The sequence below is a fragment of the Pagrus pagrus genome (assembly GCF_965226575.1).
Source record: "Pagrus pagrus genome assembly, chromosome: 22".
In the NCBI taxonomy this organism is placed as follows: Eukaryota; Metazoa; Chordata; class Actinopteri; order Spariformes; family Sparidae; genus Pagrus; species Pagrus pagrus.
Window position 1 is genome coordinate 20,853,581 of NC_140204.1, and position 22,826 is coordinate 20,876,406.

General features: G+C 40.9%; 1 protein-coding gene across 9 annotated transcripts in view; it reads right to left on the bottom strand.

The window, feature by feature from the left end:
* Nucleotides 1-22,826, bottom strand: part of ablim2 (actin binding LIM protein family, member 2) — a 98,276-nt gene that overhangs the window by 44,133 nt on the left and 31,317 nt on the right. For all 9 annotated transcript variants that reach the window (XM_084345047.1, XM_084345040.1, XM_084345044.1 and 6 more), the window contains exons 2-3: nt 17,769-17,933; nt 1,346-1,529 (exon numbers count right to left, since the gene is read on the bottom strand). In XM_084345047.1, the coding sequence (XP_084201173.1) occupies nt 1,346-1,529; nt 17,769-17,933 (349 nt within the window). The remainder of the gene's footprint in view (nt 1-1,345; nt 1,530-17,768; nt 17,934-22,826) is intronic.

The window sequence follows — 22,826 nt, forward strand, 5'->3', positions numbered from 1 at the left end:
CAAAAGACACTTAACACTAGCTGTGGGAATGGGCTAAGTGGCCGCACTGAGTGACCACGCACTTAGAATTCCTGCCTGAGAGAGGCTCCCATTACCTTTCTTGGCAACACAACACACACGCACACATTACACCGTCACACATGAACGGGAACAGGTGAAGATGCCGATGACTTGCAGTTACATGTGTCTCCATGTGCGTTCCTATATTTAAACGCGCACGTGTATTATGGTTTTATGTGTTTGTGAATGACACCTACAGCAGAGGAGTCTTGCTGATGAAGATGTGTGTAATATCTCCCTGAAACAACGTTTTTGTGTTTCGCTTTTTAAGTCATGGGAAAGTACAAGGAGGGGCCAGGCAACCAACTGATGAGACATTACAGTCATCCTATTCATATCTGGCCGTCTCTATGGTAATCACATATAGTATAGCAAATATGTTCTAGATCTTGGATGACCACTATAATGTTTTAAGGGTAAGGGCTGGGGAAAAAGTGTTGTGATCAAGAGTCAGGGTTAGAAGTCCCAGGTTTCAAGTCATAGTCAGAGTTAGAGACAAACAGTGTCACCTCAAGGTAAATACAGCAGTACAGTACAGTATTCTGGAGCTTGGTGATGGAGAACAATTATCATGGAATTGCATATACTGTATTTATTAGCACTTCAAAGACTGTCTCGCCCATGTGCACTGTAACTGTTTTATGAATATTCTGCTTTTCCTGCCATGTTTCCTCCAATTGAGGAGGATAATATGGCTTTTTAGTGCTATGACTTAAGTCTAAGAGATGTCTGACCGACTGTTCTAAAAGGTCCCTTATTGTAGAACGACAGATTTCCACGTCTTTGCTGATTACAAAGCAGGTTGAGGTGAAATATTGTGAAATGGAGAAATGCTGGACAGGCCATATTCAGACACTGCACCTTTAAATGAGCTGTCAGGACTTTCACAAGGTCGTGATGTCACTGTGCTCAGCCACGCTCCCAGCACGTACGTGGATGCAAAAACACTGGCAGAGCTGATACAGAAACATGGTGGGCGGGGCCTTCTCAGGCCTGAAAGAGCCGACCAATCACAGGTCATCAACAGACACTAAATTGTTGCTTTCAGACAAAGGGTGAATAGAGGTGCTGCAAAAATGAACAGTATGAGAAAAATAATGTGTTTTTTGAACATTTTACCATATAAACATTTTCTGGTAAATGAAGGTATGAATTAAAATAAATTGCATAATTAGGGGACCTTTGAAGTCAAAGATGACTTGCAAGCAAACCCTGGAAGAAACAGCCAGATCACATGTGTGTTGAATGTGGTTTTGGACCCTACTTTTCACATCCTGTTTCTTACTTGCAAGAGGCACAGACGAAGCAGCGAGGGTGGTAGGTCTTTCCGAGGGCGGACACCACCTCTCCCTCAATGAAGTCCTGGCAGCTGAAGCAGCGAGTTCCGTACATTCGCTGGTAGTCCAGAGTACAGATGTATTCGCCCTGCCGCACAAAGAAGCCTCCCTGGGCCAGTTCACAACCACATACTGCGATAAGGGAGGGAGGAAGAGAAGGGGAGAGGAAGGGCAGAAGGGTATATGACAGGGAGAGGGGAAAGAGGATGGGAAAGAAAGGACAGAGGAAGGGAAAAAAAGAAGAGAGAGAGAGATTACACAAAGCACATTGAAAAGCAAAATACAAATGCTTCCGCCTGAAACATGGATGGCTTCAAGCTTATTCCAAAACCAAAGCCATTGTACAAAATGGAACAAATATCATGAGGGCAGCATCAGGTTTTTTAACCAAAAAAACTATTATTAACCAAAGGACGTACAAGTTTAATTTGATTGTGTTTTACATATTGTATTATTGTCTGTATCTTGACAACTACTGGATGCAATGCCATGATCTTTTGACATTCATGGTCAACAGATGACGAGCCCTGATGACTCTTAAACTTAACAAATACATTAATTACAGTACAAACACGGACTCAGCAAAAAATACGTACAAGATAATACAGACAGAACAACATAAAACACAAAGTGTAATACAAATCAATAAAACACCATAAAACAAGAAGCACCAAATCATTAATGAGTACATAACTGATCCCTCTACAGAAACTGTTTTAGTTTGAGTTTAAAATGATCCCACTCAGGATCCAGTTTGAGTTCAGCGATTCAGGAATTCCACATGTTAATCACCGAAAAACAGAAAAAGCTGTTTGTCCCAATGAGGATTTAAGTGAGGGCACCTTACAATTCTGGATGGATAGGTTGACAAGATGAGTGAGAGGGTTTACTAAAATGTTTTTATGTTTTTTTTAAAAAGGCAGTATCCAAGTAGTTATCAGCATTTTTAATAGCATCCAAGTATTTGAAGTAGTACACTATACCATACTATACTATATTATTCAATACTAGATAATACTATATAACAGTAAACTACAGTATACTATACTCTATTATACTATACTATACTAATTATGCAAAAACATATAAATGCACACACATTTTACTTACTCTCCATTACTTTTGGGGACATTACATAGACATAAATTCATTTCTCGGACCCTAAACCTAACTCTGACCCCAGCCTAGCCTAACCCTAACCCATAAACCAAGTCTTCAGCCTAAACTGCATTGAAGTATGTGATGGGGTCTTGCATTTTGTCCCCAAAAGGAAGACAAGTCCCAACAATGTGCCTTTGTAAACACTCTTATGACCCCACAACGTTAGTAATACACATCCACATTGGCTCACACACACACACACACACACACACACACACACTTGTTTATAGAAATTAATTGTATAAGTGGTAAAAAGGAGAGGAGGTATTGAGGTGAACAGAGCTAGTTTGCCTCGTCTGATGTATTGCTGCACCTGCTCTCACAGCCAATAACAACCACTTGTCAAAATGGGTGTGTTATTAATATGTTTGTGTAAAGCCTGCACTTCGTCTGTTTGTCTGACTATTAACAATGCATGACAGGAACTTCAAATCACCGTCTCCTCCTCATGCACACACAATGATTACACGCAGTAACCATGGCAACCATATGACATCACAGGCTAGCCGCACCCTCAGGGGAAACCTTGTTCTATTTTTCCACTCCTTTAGCAAAAACAATACCCCTCCTTTCTTTTCCCTCTATTCTTTCTTTCTGGAAAAAGTGACAGGAAAGATAAATGAGAGATGTTTGCGCTGGTTGGTGTCGCGCCCGGGACGGCTCAGTGAACTTTAACACACACGCTCGCTCTGTCTCAGACTTACAGGGAAGTGTGAAAGTATGAGGTAAGACGCGCTGGTGGCATGTGGGTGAGATCACACAGACATAACATGTGCCTTTTAGGATACATACTCACACACGTGTGTTCTTGCATGAGTGTGAGGAAGTATGAGATGACATATGTCCAAACGTGGATGAAATCACACATAGCCATAACATATGAACATGAGACACACCCAGGCACAGTTGCAGCAGTGCTGGTGGGTTTCCCAGCTCTCATTAAAGTCTCGGTGTAAACTGATGTCCAGGATGCTGGACATGACAGCTCGAACAATTATACACCAAGTTCCAAACAACAGTCCAACCCAGGCCAAATTCCTGCCCACTAAATAACCAAGACAAAGTGGATGGAGGAAGTTACTTTGGCGTACACAATAGAATAATTGTTTTTCTCAAACATAAAAGAAAAATGTTTTCTTGCTTAAATGTAGTGATACCTAGCCATGCAAGTGGCAATCCAAAAACTACATATACCACATGTACCATGCCACATCTAGGCCAGCTGCTCTACGGTTACATGCTGGCATTCCGATATCCCAAAAGTCCGACATACCGCCATTTCGACATGTCACCATTCCAACATACCACTATTCCGACATGCGAACATCCCGGCATTCTGACAAAGTTTCACCATAATCTGCAACCCATAACCCTAACCCTAACCCTTTTAAAAGATGTGTTGGAATGGCAAGACATTTAAAAAATAAATAAATACCACCATTCTGACCTTAGGAGGCAAAAAATGTTGGAATGATGGGATGTTTCATTAAAGGTTTAAGTGTTGCCATTCCGACAATTAGGGCCTAATGTCGGAATGGCGTTATGTCGGAATGGCGGTTGCCTCCCCTGCTCTACTACTACATAGCAGTGCATTGAGCTAATGCTAACACTAGCATTTTAACCCAATCCCCCTTCACACTGTTGCTTTCATTTATGTCTATGTGAATGTCTCCACACTCGCAGGGTTTTTTCCTGTCTTTGTCATGTGTGGTTCAACTTGTTATGAGGCCTGAGCTGCCTTCAGGTTCACCTTGCTTAATCACTAGCAAACACGTCTATACAAATTATGCGGCCGCAGTTATTCAGCCAGGCCGTAAAGCCTGCTTGAGGTACTGTTCATCATTATTCTGACAACTTGGTTGTAGCTCCTGTAGTGCTAGGCTGCAGTGCTCTTGGTAATTAAGGTTACTTCATTTTGCAACTTCAAGTACCTTATAGGCCTCTATGAGCTTGGAGTCACAGCTTTTGGAGCTGCTGCAAATGCTATTATTCTGAGAATGCAAAACCTGCAAAAAAAAATGCATTCATATAGTGCTTTACAGGGCGTTTCTGGTTGGAGTTTGCATGTTCCTACCACACTTGAGAGGGTTCATCCAGGTACTCTGGTTTCCCCACTTAATTTCTCGGTCAGTGTTCCCCCGGGCACCGTACGTTGGCAGCCCACTGCTCCTCCAGGATGGATTAAAATGCAGAAAACTAGTTTCACTATATTATCAAAAATCTATAATAGTTGCCCTTTGTTGATGAATGTTCTTGTTTGAGTTCTATTTAAAGAACATACAACAGTACTAAATCTGTTAGGAAGCACAAATCCGGAGGTTGGTGCTGAGTTGTGGTGGTTTTGTGGCATTTTATTTTCTCAACTGGTAGAGGCAATTTCTCACTGTGATGTTGCACAACTGCTAAATGCATGTGAGATCAAGCTTGTGCCTTCAGGGATTAGAAAAATTTCAAAGTGACGGAGAACGTGCACTGAAATAAAGTGAGATGAACTTTTACAGTGCTTGTCTAAATTCCCATACGCTAAATAGAAACCTCAACTTTTTCCTACTAGTTGTGTAACAATGCAACTCCACCATTTTATCCGCTTGTAAAAACTTTGATCATCATGTTTCCTTCAGTATTTGAACCATTACACTTTTTTATCAAGCCCTCACAGGGGTTACAGTACTAATAAAACAACCACAACAATACGAGCAGGAATGTTTTCTCAGGAAGTGGACGGCATACTTTCCAGCGACTGCTACCGGCTCCCTTACATCCGGTTCAGATGTCTGGCAACCTGTCTAGAATGAGATAATGCTCTGGGCTGATGATGTGAATAACAGTAGATTGGAAAGATGGATGGATGGATGGATGGATGGATGGATGGATGGATAGTTAACATACATACTGTAAGGACACCATGAAAAAGAGGATTCCTAAGTGTTCTTTTGTCAACAATATAAAAGGTTATATTCGGGAAGCTTTTGAGTCTAAAAGCACAGTTAGAGCCCAATAACTTTCACAAGTGTAGTTGTTTATAGAACCATTTGTTAAGCCAAATAGCCATAAAAAAGCCAGTTCTGACTAAGCATGGAGCTCTTTTGGTAACACTGGCTAGACTAGAATAACTCTTGACCAAGTTTAAACAAATGTGTAATTCAACCAGCCTATATAGCACAGCCACAGTCATGAGACCTGGCCTCAATTAAAATAAACAAAAACAAGTACTTCGCCACTAGAAACTGTTTGCTTTCAAAAAATATTTTGCAGGTGATTGGACGAATCATCTCTCTATTATAGTTATATATCAAGGGCTCACTTCAACCCGTCAGATCAACAGTAGGAGAGCGCTACCAGTGGAGCCAAATGGCAAATCAAACTCTCACAGAAACCAGTCTCGAGAAGAGTGAAAGCACCTTTTTTTAATCGAGGAAAGCCTTTGTTGTTGTTCTTTGCTCTTCTTTTAATGAATTTTACTCTCCAACAGATGCTATAGCAGTATCTACGCTAAACTCTTGAGGAGCTGCCATTGTTTCAAACGAATAGTCTCTTGCTGATCGTCATATCTGAACAACACCCGTAGCTGCCTCTTTACCTCATCCACCACGGTGTGTTCAGCGCATAGGCTGAAGCCTGGCAAGATTCCTCGCAAGTCCCAGAACAACAAAAGTGTAAGACAGTGATAGACTTTTTTCAAATGACTTTAGCCGGAGTCTTGAATAATTTGAGATTTGAATTCACAGATACAAGACTTGACTAACACACGAATGACCTGAAAGCTTCCTGACAAACTTGATACTTTGTCTGGGTTTATTTTGAAAGACTTCAAAGAATTTCTTTTTACTTCACACCCGACCGACTTAGGAAATGACTTGAGACTCTACTTGTCTCAATAAATTGAGACTTAAGAATTGCCCTTAGAAACTTGAGAATAGACTTGACTTCTAGAATGAGTTGAGATTTGCGATCAGAGATTTGAGAATTGTCTTGAGTGACTTGAGACTTACTTTGACAGACTCGAGACATGTCTTCAATGGCTTGAGATGTGCCTGAAAGATAATTGATTTTGACTTATCTTGAAGGACTTGAATTTTCACTTGGGACCCTTGAATACCTTGACATTCAACCAGTTTGGGAATTGACTTGTACTTGAACTCGAGTTGAGACATGACTTGAGACTTGCTCTGACAAATATGAGAGCAGACTTGTAGTTGTCTTGAATGACTTGAGACTTTGCCTTGTATAGAGTCACTTAAAGGAGAATTCCGGTTATTTGACACCTGGACCTTATTTATAGGTGGGTGTGTGCTGGTATACTCACACAGACGATTGTAGCGCAGCTCGGAGTCCTTCGGAAGTTATTTACATCCAACCGATCGTGACCGCAGCTCACCGGGGCCACAGCAACGGTGCTTTTAAATATGAGTTATCTGCCGCGAAACTCGCTCATTTTACCTACATTTTGTCATAAATGGTCAGTGTTATCATCATGTTAGCTCAGCTAGCTTGTTGTCGTCTTCACCCAAACAAACTTTTGATGACGTCATAGGCATGCGCCGCCAAAACTCAGCTGTTTCACTTTGTTTTCGTGGCTATTTCTGTTGTAGAGGTGTCTCTTGAGGTTCTGACGCTGTGGTTGCTTGCCTTTTTTCTTTGGCTTCGTGGGAATAAAGTCCTCCGGAGCGAAGTGAGCACTGCAGACCCGATGACTCGCCCGCTTCAATTCTTCCACTTCAATATTCGTATCCATTTTGAGCGCAACAAGCCAGAGCTTTAGTAACTCCGGGTAGTCCAAAGGAAGCCGGTGGAAGCTGAACTTTGACGAACTAGTCATTTTGTTTGGACAAAGTGGAAATACACAATGGCGAACCATGTAGCAGTGCAGCCGAGCGTAAAACAGCGTGGACGGCACGGTACAAAGAGTATCAGCTGAGTTTTGGCGGCACATGCCTATGACGTCATCAAAAGTTTGTTTGGGTGAAGACGACAACAAGCTAGCTGAGCTAACATGATGATAACACTGACCATTTATGACAAAATGTAGGTAAAATGAGCGAGTTTCGCGGCAGATAATTCATATTTAAAAGCTCCGTTGCCGTGGCCCCGGTGAGCTGCGGTCACGATCGGTTGGATGTAAATAACTTCCAAAGGACTCCGAGCTGCACTACAATCGTCTGTGTGAGTATACCAGCACACACCCACCTATAAATAAGGTCCAGGTGTCAAATAACCGGAATTCTCCTTTAAGACATGACTTGGACTTGCTTAATATGACTTGAGACTGGCTCCGACAGATCTGAAACATGACTTGAGATTTGCACTGACAGACTTGGGAATGGACTTGTAACTGTCTCGAATGACTTGAGACTTATTTTGACAATTTAAGACTCGACTTGTCTTCAATGACTCATGTCATGACTTGAGTCTTGATCTGATCTGACTTGAGACTTCTATTGAACTTGTCTCAAAAAACATTTAAACCTAACTTGAGACTTGATCACAGAGACACAAGACTTCACTTGAACCTGTCTTGACTGACTTGAGATGTTTCTGACTGACCTGATACCTGACTTGGACTGATCTTGAACAACTTGAATTTTCACTTAGACTTCTTATTGTGAATGACTTGAGATTTTTTTTGACAGACTCAAGACTTGACTTAAACTCTTCATCTGACAAACTTGAGACTCGACTCAGACTTCTTGCAAATGACTTGAGACTTGACTTGGAATAAAAACAGCTATGCTCCACGGTAAGAGATACAGAGAAACGGAAGAGATGGAGACAGAAATCCTCACCCAGGCGCAGCTTCCCATTAGCTCGTCTTTCAATCCCTGTATATTTATACCTGCACTGCCAGTTAGCACATAGACTCCTCTTCTTACTTTATCATACAGTAACTGAGTTTGCTTAAGCAGCTAGGCAGCTGAGTCCGTATGAGCTCAAGTGGAAGCTCACTAATCATTTATCGAGCTAACACTACCAGAAGGCATTACATCCTTTAAAAGGTGACAGCAAACCCAACTATTTTCTATTATTCTTTCAATCTGCACTGCAAAACATGGTACTACAGAGGTGAAAGTGTGCGTCTGAGTGCATTACATAAATGGGAGGGAGGCAGAAGATGCTCTTCCAGTTATGTCCATCATCACTAATGGAAACAATCAAAGCTGTCTTCCACTCATCCCTTTCTTGTTGCTCTCATCTCTCCTATCCGTCTTTCCTGAAGCCTTCATTTATGTGGGAACTGTTCAAAGGCAGGCAGAGGTTGAAGAAATGAAGCAGAGCTGGATGTGGGAGTCAGTAAATCGGGTTTAATTGAGTGGGGACTGAAGTTCACTTTGCTTTGCTCTCACAGAAATAGTTCAACAACAGACTGCAGCCAAAGGAAACCATACATGACATTCTCCAGAAAAGATAATTGAACAATTCCGTCTTTTTTAGTTCTAGCGGAAAGTTTTGGTGTGGTAAAGGCTCTCCACCTTCACCATGATATAATACTGACAGTGAGAGCAAAGACATGGAGAAAGTACAGAAACAATATCCATGTTCGCCATACAAAACAAATACAAAAGTATCAGAAACTGCCTTGAACTCTGTTCAAAACTCAACTAAATGTTATGTTCAAGCAGCAATTTCATCATTTTGAAACCATTCCATTCCCATGACAACCGAGGGTGTGTGTGTGTTCAGCCCACACTTGGGCCGTCGGTGGATGAGATCATAATGCAGTTAATTAGTCGTTCTGTCCTGAGACTCAGCTAAGGAGAACAGAATGTGTCGAGCTGCGCGCCTGCAGCAAGATAAAACCTCCGGGGTTTGACCTTTTGAACTACAGGTGTGTGGTGACAGAGTGTGTGTATGAATACATCAGTATGAGTTTGGGTGGTTCTTTGAGATCATTATATTTAATGACTTTCTGTAATATCTGTAAGTCTGTGTGATGATCTGAACTTCAGAGGCAGGAACACACTGAAAAAATAAACTCAAATTCAAACAATAACAGTGCCGACAAGACTAGTGCTTCTCACGCTGCCAGTGTGAGTATAAAGGTTGCACTGCAGTTGAAAGGTGCAGGGTGCACTTCAAGGTTGAAAGTCAAATTACTTCCATCTCTTAAGCTTATCTCATGCACTGTGAAGCCACTTACATAATGTACGCAGAGGTTCTCGGAGGAATTCAATGTTCTGTTGAATCCACTTCCTCCGCTCTTGAGGATCTCGGAGCCAAGTCTGTTCTCCTTTTCCATGAGTTCAGCATGTCGAGTAAGTGAGGAAGTTACACGCTTGAGTGGAATGATGTGCAACAAATGTGTCCTGTTGTGATTTGTAAATAAAATATTGCGCATCTGTTTTACTCGTGTAAAAACAAAGTCTAGGGAGAAAAGGGGATTGGATTCAGTGGCTCAAGAGCAGGTGTTGACCCAAGCGAAACCAAGGTGTTGCTTGAGACCATTAGTGCGCCTCATTAATCTGTGATCTGAGTTCTGCCAAGATAGGGTTCATATTGCTGTATTCTGTTTTTTTCTTATCTTTTTGCCTCACAGAGCGGTCTCCTTTATCAGTCATACTGTATACAAAAGTTAGACTGGTTTTAGCACAGAATTGTTTGGTAATACCTTTATATATTTCCTCCGAGCTTGTTAGCAACTTTCTTCCACATGGTAGCATGCACAGATATGCTCATGTATGCATTCTATGTGTGTGTGTGTGTGTGTGTGTGTGTGTGTGTGTGTGTGTGTGTGTGTGTGCGTGTGTGCGTGTGTGCGTGTGTGTGTGTGTGTGTGTGTGTGTGTGTCTGTGTGTGTGTATAGGCCACTCAGTCACGCCCTCCACTGAGGAGGATAATACAGGATACGGCACACTACAAATGAATTGAATTTGCATGTCATGTAAGATAAATGTAATGTGGCCTAATCCAATTCAGCAGGCCTGAGCTTGCTTTGGAGAATTAAAATATAAAGGCACATCTGAGAGAGCACGTCCAGTGTGTGAGTGTGTGTGTGTGTGTGTGCAAAAGACAGATACGGAAAATGTATCTTTCTAACACAATACACCTCTAGAGACATTACAGACACGGTATGATATGGTGTCATATAACATATTTGTGTGCTATGTCCTTACATGAGTGTGACCTTGACTCTACCTCGTGTTTCACAATGACTCCCACTGTGCATGTGTGTGAGCGTGAACAGGGTTAAATATACATGGGCTATGTGCTCCCTGCTATGAATGTGGGACCTTGACTGCACCTCATGTTTTACAATGACTCATCATAAATGTGAGCGTGTGGCTGTATGTGTGTGGTTGGATGGGGGGCGGTGAACAGGGACTTGTTATTAACTTGTCTATTCCATGACCTTGAGTATACAGTCTTCAGCCTGCTGGTATTGATCTGACTAGCAATGGGACTGTAAATGTGAGAAAAAAAAAATTCAAGGTTCATACTTCTGACAGGTCGATTGGGCTCAATTGCAAGCAGACATCTAATGAGGCAATAAGCAGGGGAGGTCTGTCCATTGTCTGAACCACTGGACTACACTATATCTCATGACACACTTACTGTTGACTTTCAAATGAGGATTTTTTTTAACAAAAAGTGAATGTTGTTGAGGATTTATGTTGCTCGTTTATATGTGTGCATTTTCATTACTGACTGAGACAGGTTGCAAACAGGCTGACAGTTTAGCTAGCTAGTCTATTTAACTAGCCCAAACATGAGTGCAGCAAAAATGTTGTAAATAATCCTTTAGAAGAAGAAGGAATAAGACAGAGGAGATCAAATCACATACAGTATATATCACACCTTAAAATTGCCTAAAATAAAAAAAAAATGCAAAAAGTAGGCTTACACTTCCTAATGAGTCACAATTTTTCTTTGACATTGTGGTGGTTAGATTCATTACAAAGGGAAATGATATGTGCCCATCAGTAAGGCAAACTCTTTAGGTCAAAGGGTTAATAAAATTAATAGTTTAAGTACAACTATGGTCCAGTCCGCTTTTACGTGTCCAGACCTGCTGTTAGGAAATGATGATATATGTTGTTTTAAGGGTCATGGGCAAGCGACCTATTCAGTCATTTCGGTAGGAGGATGCGTTGTATTTTTCAATTTGTTGCAATTCGACCACAACCACACCTGTTTAAAAATCTGTTTCTTGTTTTAAAATGAAATAAACTGTAATTATCCATGTGTATCATTTGCACAGTATGGCATGTATGTAAAGATTGCCATTCAACTCCGTTTTAGTGAGGTTGCATGCTTTCCTTCCCCCCCACACGTGTGTGAGGTCAGCACTCCTGGCCCAATGACGAACACAAACACACACACATACACTCCCCATGGCTCTGTTCTAGTCATCCGTCTTCCAAGAAGGAGACAAATCCAAAAGCCAACACCCTACTGAGAACATCACAACCATCTGCTATTATAACACCATCAGGACTTCAACATGTGGCCAGCAGCGTCTGTTTACCAAGCTGACTTCCAGGAAGACACACACTCAGGCTAGGTCATTGTAGAAAAACAAAGCAATCCATAAATCAGTCATACCTCAAAGGAAGACCGACTGTATTAAATAGAGTAACAGCTGTGACTTTTACAATTATAATCTTTGCAGGTAATTGTCTGCATTCCTCTAAGAGAAAGCAACAATATTCTGGAGAGTTTGACAGTAGGTGAAAGCAGTAGCTGACAAAACAAGATCCACTTCCTGACTTGTTCCATCGCTTTCAACCACATCACACCGCCTTCATTAGCAGATTGAATTTGCTCAGTTGTCACGGAACAGCACATTTTCCAGCTTTTGATCATTCGGAGCACTCGTGACTTTTGGCCTAAAAAAAGTGTTGGCATAAAAGTGAGGTTCTGTCACTTCTGAGTCTGCGCTAACTATCTTATAAAGACAATCCCCACTATCGCAAGTCTCTACTACAATCGTGGCAATGCAAGGACGAAGTAGTTAAAGGGCACATCCTTTATGTGGCGAGGTAGACTGTAAGGATGTGCAGGTCGGGTTGGTGGACGACGGGTTGAGGTATGACTTTCAATTAGGAGATCGCAGTTCGCGTTCCATCACAGACATGTAAGTCACTGTCGCTGCCACGTGCTGCTGAAGTTAAAAGTAAGAATTTTAAGCACACTGGCATTTGACATAACTGAGTGTAATCCAGGTTTTGGCCGGTTCATCGAATATCGAAGTTGGTATTTGGCAATAGGGTCGTACAGTGTGAACTAGAGATAAAGTCGACCTTGAGTTGACTTTGCTTCATCAACAATAATTTAATAATGCTCTTGTTAAAAGATCAAGCTCAGTTGATCAAAGTTGGGACTCTGAGAATTCACTGGCCCTGATATTATTTTGGAGCCTAATGTGTCATATGGTATTGTGCATGTTGTACAGTGGGGCATTGAGACATTTAACAAGGACAATGACAGGTACAAACCGACATGTTTGATCCAATATGTTAGTAGCTATATATCAATTACCATTTTTCCAAGAGGTTGATTGTATTCAATGGATGAGTTCTGTTAATGCTTTCTTTTAAAAGAATGCATGTTTTACCAAAAATCACGTACTACAGAATCTAAGTTTGAAGATCCATTTTCTTTTTTTTCTGAACTTTTACCCACATCTCATTGTCTTCATTCAGCCAATAACAGCACGATTAGCATCTTGCAAAATCCATCTTGCCAGGGTTCGGAGCTACGTGCTTGTGGCCGAACACACAAGAGTTTAACCACTCAGAGTCTTTGAGGAACTAGAGCCATCACACCTAAACCAGCTCTGTTTGTTGAATTCCCCTACGCAGGAATTTCCTTTTTATGTGATATCAGAAATCAGGAATTTGGCCGAGTCAAAGTCCGGCATCCTAAGATCTTGAGTAACATCCACCAACTCAAGGCAAGAGATTAACTGTATCTTTGAGCGTGTATCTTATAAGCTTTTATATAAAACTGTTTTGTGTTTTTTTCCAAAATGACGTGTATGGAGGCAATGAGAAGCAGCCCATCTTGGCAGACTATGCCGATTTCATGAATAAAACTGTTTTCAACTTTATGGGGAGGCAAGTGGATTGCAATAAAATATACCATTCCTGTGTTTGGAGAGTGAATCTAAAAGAAATTAGTCTGTCACCATTCCAACTCTTAAACTCTACATACGTCTGGTTTCAAGCAGTCTTTTTCGACATCAGGGTGTGACCACATATTTTCACATTTGAGTATTCCCCGCTGAATTCATTCTATTTGGATGATGTGACGGCCCTTCACGTAAGCAAAAACAGATTAGGGTGAGAAGTGAGTCTGAGCTGTTTTGCCAGGTCGTTGTGCAGCTGTGTGCAGCTCTCTGCTATTGATGGTGTCTCAGTGTCAGCTTAAAGGCGCCTGAACAGCAGACACAACAGGATATACAGAGACAGCCACAGTTGGTATCTAAATAAAACACACTTTCTTAAGGTCACAGCCTGCTGTTGACAGCAGCTACTGTGAAAACAGCAATTAGTGCTCATCAAATGCTCCAAAGTTTACAGCCGCAATGTGGATTTTTTTATTTTTTTTTTAGTACATCACATGTTGGCAGCGGTGTAACAGTGAGTTAAACATGAAGCAATAACACTGTTTCAAAAAATAATCAAAACAAAAATTCCTTGAAGACCATGTGATATGAGTGAAAGTTCCACAACAACTACTAAATGGTGGTGAGATTGTTGTTTCAAATATTCAACAAAACAAAAAAAAAGTAAATATTAACATGCATAAACATGAGCATACCACTTTATAATAAGCTTTATGAAGGGTTTATTGGTTGTAAGAAATGTCTCTATTAATGGCTAATGAATATTTTACTTATACTTAATAGATTGCCTGATTGGGAAAAATCTCCTTGGCTTGCTCTTTACTTTTTAAATTCCTGTTATTAACATCAAACCTGCAAACTGGTTTATTTTTCACGACAGCTCTGTATTGAGATATAAAGCTGCTCTGCTAGCTGAGATCCACAGGCAAACATGTATGTGATGGCCGGATAGTCACCCAAAATCCCTTTCCCTAGCTGATGTCGGGTTTAGAGCACAGCTAATTCAACTTTTTGAAAATTATTCAATGAGACTTAAACAGGTGAAGAAGGAACAAGTGAACTAAACAAAAAGGGATGAAGGGTATAAAGGCAGTAAGGAGCTCTAACAGTAAAATTGTGATTTTTATTATTCTATTATTATTATCTTTAAATCTTTTAACTGTGAATGCAGTGCAACCATTACATTGGATGATACAACTGGCCAAAAGTCATCGTTGATGATTAATTGTTTCACATTAATTTAGACATTTAATAAGATTTCTTTGATTATGTGTTGAATTGTAAGTTATTTTCTATTTGAAATGTTAGCCAAATACGTCAAAGCATATCATTCGCATGTGCCACAAAGCTATTAGAAATTAGTCAGGATTAATTTACATATTCAATTATCATCGAGTATGTGATCTAGGGCACTTCCTCTGGCCTACTGATAATCTTCTCATGCTACTATAGCCAGATAAAGTATTAAACCACCTGTTAAAAGGCACCAGAATACATGAAATAACGCCCGATCCAACAAAAAAATTGGTCAATTTGGTCATGATGCTCAAATGACCATTGTGTCTTTATTGTGTCTTTCATTGTGTTTTTAAGTTGGGTCTTGCATTAATACCTTTACTTTTACATATACCTAGATACATTAACCAAATTACTACACGAAGTGAGTCAATGAGGGCCCTCATTTGGACCCCGGGCCCTGCAGTAGTTTAATCCAGCCATGTGGCCAGGGAGGCTGTGTTTACTATTAGCAGCCCAGAGCTATCTTGATACCAGGCCAATGCTAAAGAGGCTAACATTAGCACACATTAATGCAGCTCGGTGTTAATTACACATGCCTAGCTGAGTGTTGACGGTTCTTCACTTCAGATCTGGCTCCATTAGTCTGCTGGCTAACACCAAGGCTGGTTATAATTGGAGCCAATAAAATAATATAGCCAGGGGTCATGGGCTCAATTGTCTTCCAGGTTAAACTTGACATCTCTAATGGAGAGCAGTGGGTCAGACCGTGACAGAGTGTTTATGGTCTGTAAATCAAAGAGTAAAAGGGAAGATACTTCATCTGATTTACTATTAACTGACATCCATAAAGATGTGCAAAAAGAAAACATTAACTTAAAAGTGAACACCATACTGTGTTGACCTCGGCTGCTGACTTCAAGAGAGATGTCTGCAAATGCACATGTCTTCGCTTTGATGTTCAGGTTTGAGTTACAGACAGAGCAATCTGAATCTTATTCAGCCTGCTATGGTTGATTTCATTTCCATCCCTGACTTTTAGATCCCTGTCAGTCCACATCTGGATGAAGTTTTCCTAGCCCTAACCGAGAGGTTTTTGTGCATAAACCTGACTAGACCATAGTCACAGTGTTGTCACAACCAGCCTGTTCTCACTCCCAATGCATCAAATACAGCAGCCTGATCAGTGACCCTACGTTTCTAAGTTCGATGCTGTAGTTACCCCTACAGCATCACTTTTTAAAGCCCCCCTTTTCACACAGTAGTATAAGGAGTCAGAAAAGTTTATGTTTATGCGGTGGCTGGATGGGTTATACACTGAACCCTGTTATGTAAGTTATCATATATGTGTACTCATGTTATTTACGTTACTTGGTTTACATCACTTAAGTGACTTACTTCAGTTACTGTAAGTTTACGGGACTGAATGTAGTTACTGTAACCCAGAGTATGATCTTTTCCTAACCCTCAGTATTTTTTGTGCCTAAATATAAACCAAATCATGATTGTTCGATGTTAATAACAGGCCAAACATCATAATGTGTCATAATATGTGAATGTGTTTGTGAGGAAGCTTCAACCAGACATAGCATACAATGCTAGAGAGGACAGTAGAGTGTCATATTTTGAAGTTGAAGGCCACTAACTATCTAAAAATTGTACATTAGCTGGTCAACGAAGCAAAATCTTGTTACCTTTCTCTCCAAGAATTAAAAGTAGCTGATCATCTAAGAAGCTAGAACAGCTAAAGGATCATTCCAGTTTATTACAACTTTGGCCTTTAACTCGATCTTGTTTTACCCCATTGGACTTTTAACCACATTCTCAAATCTTCATTATTAAATTTGTGAAAATGCAATGTTGTTATTATGGATAGGCATGATGGCCAAAACTATGAAAAAAAGGTTTGAGTTGCAATAAAATGGAAAGATACTTTAAGTTAATGCTCAAACAAGCTGATCATTAATTGCAGTTGACTTATGTCATCATCATGTGTTCACACCCTGTTCCTTCTGCTTCCTTGTTCACGGAGTCAAAGACATAGGAGAAGGAGGAGCAGGAGGAGGAGGAGGAGGAGGAGGTGAGGGAAGTGGGTTGACAGGGAGTGTACAGACAGGGAGTCTGCTGGTCAGCGTAAGTAAAAAAGGCGATAAACTCCAGGAAGCTGCCGACATTGTAGCGACCCCGCTGGTAGCCTAGCAACTGGAGTGTGTGTTGACAACAACAGCGGCCTGACACGAGGCTTGTGCTGAGGGTCTGGGCTGGGAGGGGCGCAAACACACACTCCTATTAAATATAGTCACATGTGAAAGAAAAGACGAAAAAAAATCCAGCACCCACACCCACCCACAAGCACACACGCACGAAGAACACGCTCATCTTTCAAGTATCTAACACTTGCAGTCACCCACCCAGAAACACACACACACACACACACACACAAACACACACACACACACATGTGGATTCAATACTGGTCACAACATTCAATTAAAATAGCAAAATATTATCATCATCACACCAAAAAGTGGGAGAGAGAAGAAAATTCATGTATCCACGCAACATATGTGATGTTTGGTAACATAGTGACTACTTGCATTCCCTGCCGGTGAGCTTTAGATGATGAACATGCTAGCCAACTGGGGATATGATAGCACTAGTCAGTCGTGACAGCTTTCCAAGCTATCCTAGTTGGCTAGCTTAGCTGTTCTTAAAGTAGCTGTAGGTCAGAATGTCACCCATCAATAGGTTGGCAGAGTTTGTTTGAGATATATTTGTCAAAAGGTCAATATTACTTTCGTCTGTTCTACACATCCTTAAAAAGTTCTGTTGGAGTCTTTTCCGAGGCTGTGAGAGTTGTGATTGTTGGATGACGGTGTGGAGGTGAAAGTTGACAGCTGGCCGTTACATACCTTTACAGACGAAGCACTTGATGTGGAAGTGTTTGTTCTGGACCCTGAGCGCCTCCCCTTTGCAGGGCTTCCCACAGTTCTGACAGGGGATTGGTCCGCCTCCTCCCTGCTTTTGCTTCTGCCTCTGCTGCTCCAGAGGGCTGTGGACAGCCTGCTGCTGAAACACTGGTGACAGAAAGAGACATGGAGAAGACACATGACATAAGACATAAGAAATGTGTACTAATATGAAATACTACTTCTATGTAGCTTTAATAAAAAAAATCTACATCCATTCTGCCCCTTAAAACTGATGTTAGTGACCTCTTTATTTTTACATAGTATGTTTGTCCCAATTTTGGTATTCAAACCATCGTTTTACTTTAACAAACACAGAGTCTTGCTTTTTGGAGTGTCATCTTTAGTTATTGCAATAAAACATGGCTTTAATCCAAAAATATCCAAGTCATCATGGAGGATGTCACATCAGACAAGGATATGAAAAGATAATGTTTTTTCTTTGGCTCACACACACACGCAGACAAAAATGTATTTCCATCATTTGACAGGACGTCACAGTGTCTTAAAATCATTCCTAAGACACATTTCCTCCACCATAAACACCAAACAAAAAAAACAAGTTATGCCACCCTTACCCTGATGTTGAATTTAAACCCAGTCTTAACTCTAAAATGTAATGATTTATGTTGTGTGGACCATATATGTCCTCATAAGGTAGGTGAGTCCCCACAATGTACATTGACAGGTTTATGCCCCGCAATGTGATAAGCCATATAAAGTAGAACGCCTAGAATGTCTACATAAACACTAATGTGGGAACATTATGTCCAATCAGTTACTCTCCTTTTTGCCACATAGGAAGGAAGGTTTGTGCCAAGAAAAATTATGTCAACACCAGCAATGAAAAGCACAAGAGAGCTTCGCAACATCCCTGAGGCGTTTGCAACACATCTCCAACCTAACAGTACATCCATCAGAATATCTGGCCCTTTCCCCTTTCATTACAACCCTGGCAGAATATTGTCACAAACTGATCAGCCTTTCAATACTGACTGGGGCATCAGCAGAATAAAAGGTCCTTTGTGTTCACAGGAAACATTTGTGTCGTCAGACCGGTTTCATCAGGCCTCCATGGTTACTGATAATTGGGCTTGGAAAGAGGAGTTTGTCAAATGAACTGATTTAGAGAAAGAGACAGAGATAGAAGTAAATGCGGGGATAATAGCTGTAAGCCAAACAGAGCTGCTTTCTGGAAACTCACCAAAACCTTTTTTTCAGCTTTGCTTAGTTCACTGGGTGTTTATTGGGTGTTTTATTGGCACAATATTTTGATTTAGATTAGGTTAAAGCTACAACATTTTTCAAGGAAAAGAACATTTAACCAACCTGACACTTTTCACCCTATAAAGTTAAAGAGATTTTTCAGTTACAATGGAGAGACTGTTGAACTTGAGGTTCACTCCAACCCTTTAAGTTGAATTTGAAACACTCTTGCTTGAAAAACAAATACAGAGACCCACTGGCTGTTTCCACCTGCTTCCAGTTTTATGCTAGGCTAGGCCAACCATTTCCTGACTCCAGCTCTGTAAGTAACACAAAGATATGATATTGATATTGATCTTCTGATCATACTCTGGGGCAGAAAGCAAATAGGCCTATTTTCCAAAAATGCTGAACAATTCTTTTAATAGAATATAACTAAATAACCCTAACCCGGCGTGTAGGATTTAGTTTCATCTGACAGTGGGGCTGCAGACTGCAACCAACTGAACACCCCTCCCCTTCTGGCTGCCAAAAAGAGGAAAAACATGTACAAACATGGCGATGCGACATGTCCTAAATCCCCCTAAATCCTACAAACTGGACATTTAAGCTCATGTAATATGTGATAACCTATAAGTAGTGATAACAGTTCAAACAGTTCAAACTGTTTTATAATTATTCTTGATAAGTGAGTTATATACACACATACAATACTATTATGATTATGCTTTCCTTTCTTTAATTAGTTTACACCAGGTTATACTTCCTTTGCTGTTTAATGCACATGTATATATGTAACACATGGTACTAATTAAAAGAAAGTACTTGAAGTTTGTGACAAAGCAAAGCTTTTGACTGTGTTGTATAAAATATGGCATCATGTTAGTGATTACCTGTCAGAGATGTGATGCTGGTCTAGTCTTTGGTCTTTCTGGTATTGTAATGTACAGAGCTATAAATGAAGCATTCTTCATTCAACAACATTTGTCTTCCTCATGGACTAATGAGTATATCTGTTTCAGGCTTGAGAAAGATGGATTTGAAAAACTATTGTAAGAGTCAAAGCTACAAAATAAATTCAGTGTAAGTGGAACACCACAGTATCCAAATTGACATCCAAGTTGAGAATTTGCCCATTTGTGACCTACTTGCCTAGGGGCTACATGACAGGAGAGTTAAAACAGCCATCAGTCTTTCCAGTCTCTACAGAAGCAACAAATTCTTTAACAAGTTTTACAAGGACCTCTCACCCACCAGAAGCAACAAAGACATTTTCCAGCTTTGCAGAGTGTGTGTCTGTTTGTCCAAGACAAATAAAGCCACATAGCCTTAGATCTCTTAAGGATAATAACCAAAAAAGTTTCAAAAGTCTGTGATAGTAAATATTCTTGGGGTGAGCAAATATAATCAAAACATAGAGAAAGGAAGCTCTTCAAAAAGCTTTCTTTGGACGATGTTACAATTCAGAGCTGCTTTCACTCAGTCCATATGTCCAGATTAAAATCTGATCTCTGACTTGAATATTCCAAAATGAATCAAGACTACAACAAGAAACTTGGACACTGTTGACTAGATTCTTTTGGTGGTAAGAGGTGTGGCTGTTTTGAAGCTACCCGTGTTGAGTGTACATGCGGGCATGCTAACCAATAAAGACAAGAATTTAGGAGGGGAAAGTCTTGAGTCCTTGTAAAAAATGGTCTGAGGCCGAGATGATTGCAACCATCTGGAAAAGACGACAGCCCAAGAGCGGTAAGGGTTGGGAGGAGGGTTGGCAGCAGGGATTGGTAGTCACAGGGGAGCTGGGAGGGGTTCTGCCTCCTAATGCGACCCAGAGTGCATTGCTGCACCCTTGCACCTGTTGGGGGGGGATCCAGTGTCTGTACTTCCTCTTCAAACAGCAAATAGAAAAGGAGGGCGGGGATGAGGAGGACACAGGAGATGATCTTTAGGGCCAGATGTAGAATCTAGCAAGTTGTTCCAGACATCCTGGCTACCAGTTACCAAGACACTAGTAGTGATCTGTGATACGGGTCCAATCATATGTCAGTGGGAGAGTGGTGAGAAGTTTGCTGCTTGTATTTGATACAGTTTGCTAACAAAATTAATCATGGGTGGTCTCAGCAGTTAGCATGGCAATGATTTGCATCGTCTTGTTTCAGGTACTTCAAAATTCCAGGGAACCTCTACCTTTTTAAGTACGTTTTGACCCTTGGTCTGAGGGCAGAACTGTGGATAAAGGATGGTACCATTTTCCCGGCTGTGTCCCCAACAAGTCCGATGATGGTACCAACATGTTTTCCCTGCTTCAGGCTGCAGAGTCATTTATGTTCTGTGCAACACTAGTACAAATTTATCTTCCTGATCGCACTTGAATAACTTGGTCATACTTCGCCTCAAGTCACCGGCAGCTGATTGAGGAAGAAAGCAATTTTAAAACTGGATACAAAAACTCACACCTAATATACGAATATAAAAATGTACCCTGTTCTATATTAAAAGTTCAAATCCTTTGGATAGGATGCAGTGATGTCACTGCTATCATGATTATCTGAACAGATCCACATGCAAAATCAATAGATCACGTTCAAGATTAAGACTTCATTCTATCGAACATTAGAGGCAGAGTGGTGACCAGCAGGAGTAAAAGTGATCTTTGCAAGTTTATCTACAAAGTAAACACAATAAATGTGCAAGCTATGGAATGTTAAACTTGTGTATCATATAACTTCTAGCTTGATCATTAACCATTTGTGCATTAAGCACCAAGAGAAAACAGCAGGGACAGATAAAGGGCAATCTTTCATCACCTTGTTACGACAAGCCGTTGCGATGCCACCAGGGCAGAGTAGATTCGCCAGCTTATCATGAAATTGTCACTGGAGATTAAGCTTTTGTTTATTTTGGAACCTTTTCTGTTGTTTGTTTTTTTGCAAGTGTTCGATTCCTCAATAATGGAAATTACTTGAAATGCCCTTTCCTACCGTGCAGAGGAGCATGTGGCACGTCCCACCCCCTCCCATCCCTCTCTACCCCTAGAGCGCTGTCTTCTCCAGGCCCAGTTGTCCATATCATCAATCAGCCGCTCTGGTGTCTGTTCACTGGCTGACGGCCACTACTGATGCCGTCGTCCCAAAGGTCGCAGCCAGGCAGGCAACAATCTGAGCAATGCTACACTACATCGCTGCTCTGCATACAGTCACACCACTGGAAGCCTCTGGGAACATACACTGACCATTGATGGAGGTTTGCAGCTTATCACCTGCACATGTGGTACATATAACTGCATAAGCATGTGGCTATACTGTGTAGATATATAACATCACTCTCTGATGCTCAGGAAGAAGAACACATACATTTATGCACTATGCACTTAATTCAAGGTACACATTCAGTGTGTTGTTCACAGCCCACTGAAAAAAAGCAGACAGCCATGGACTACTAATCCCTGACCATTGTAACATTGTGATTTAAAGGGTCCCCACCAGAGAGCACAATTAAGAGGCGTGTCCCCTCAGAGTTGCCGTAGGCCAAGAGTTGTTGTTGTTTGTGATATGTGGGGAGAGGGAATGAAAAGAAGTATGTTACTGCTCAGTGCACTAACTTTATGTCTCCATGTCCCGTTAATTATTTTCTCATTAAACCAGCTTAGCTAAGCTTTATGTTACAGACATGTAGTGTGGAGACAAGGGCGCTTTTAAACCTGGCACAGGGATGTATGTTGGTGGTAACGGGTGATAGTTTCCTCTGCAGGGTGAGACAGTTGGAGATTCATGCCAGAACAACTGTGGGAACCAG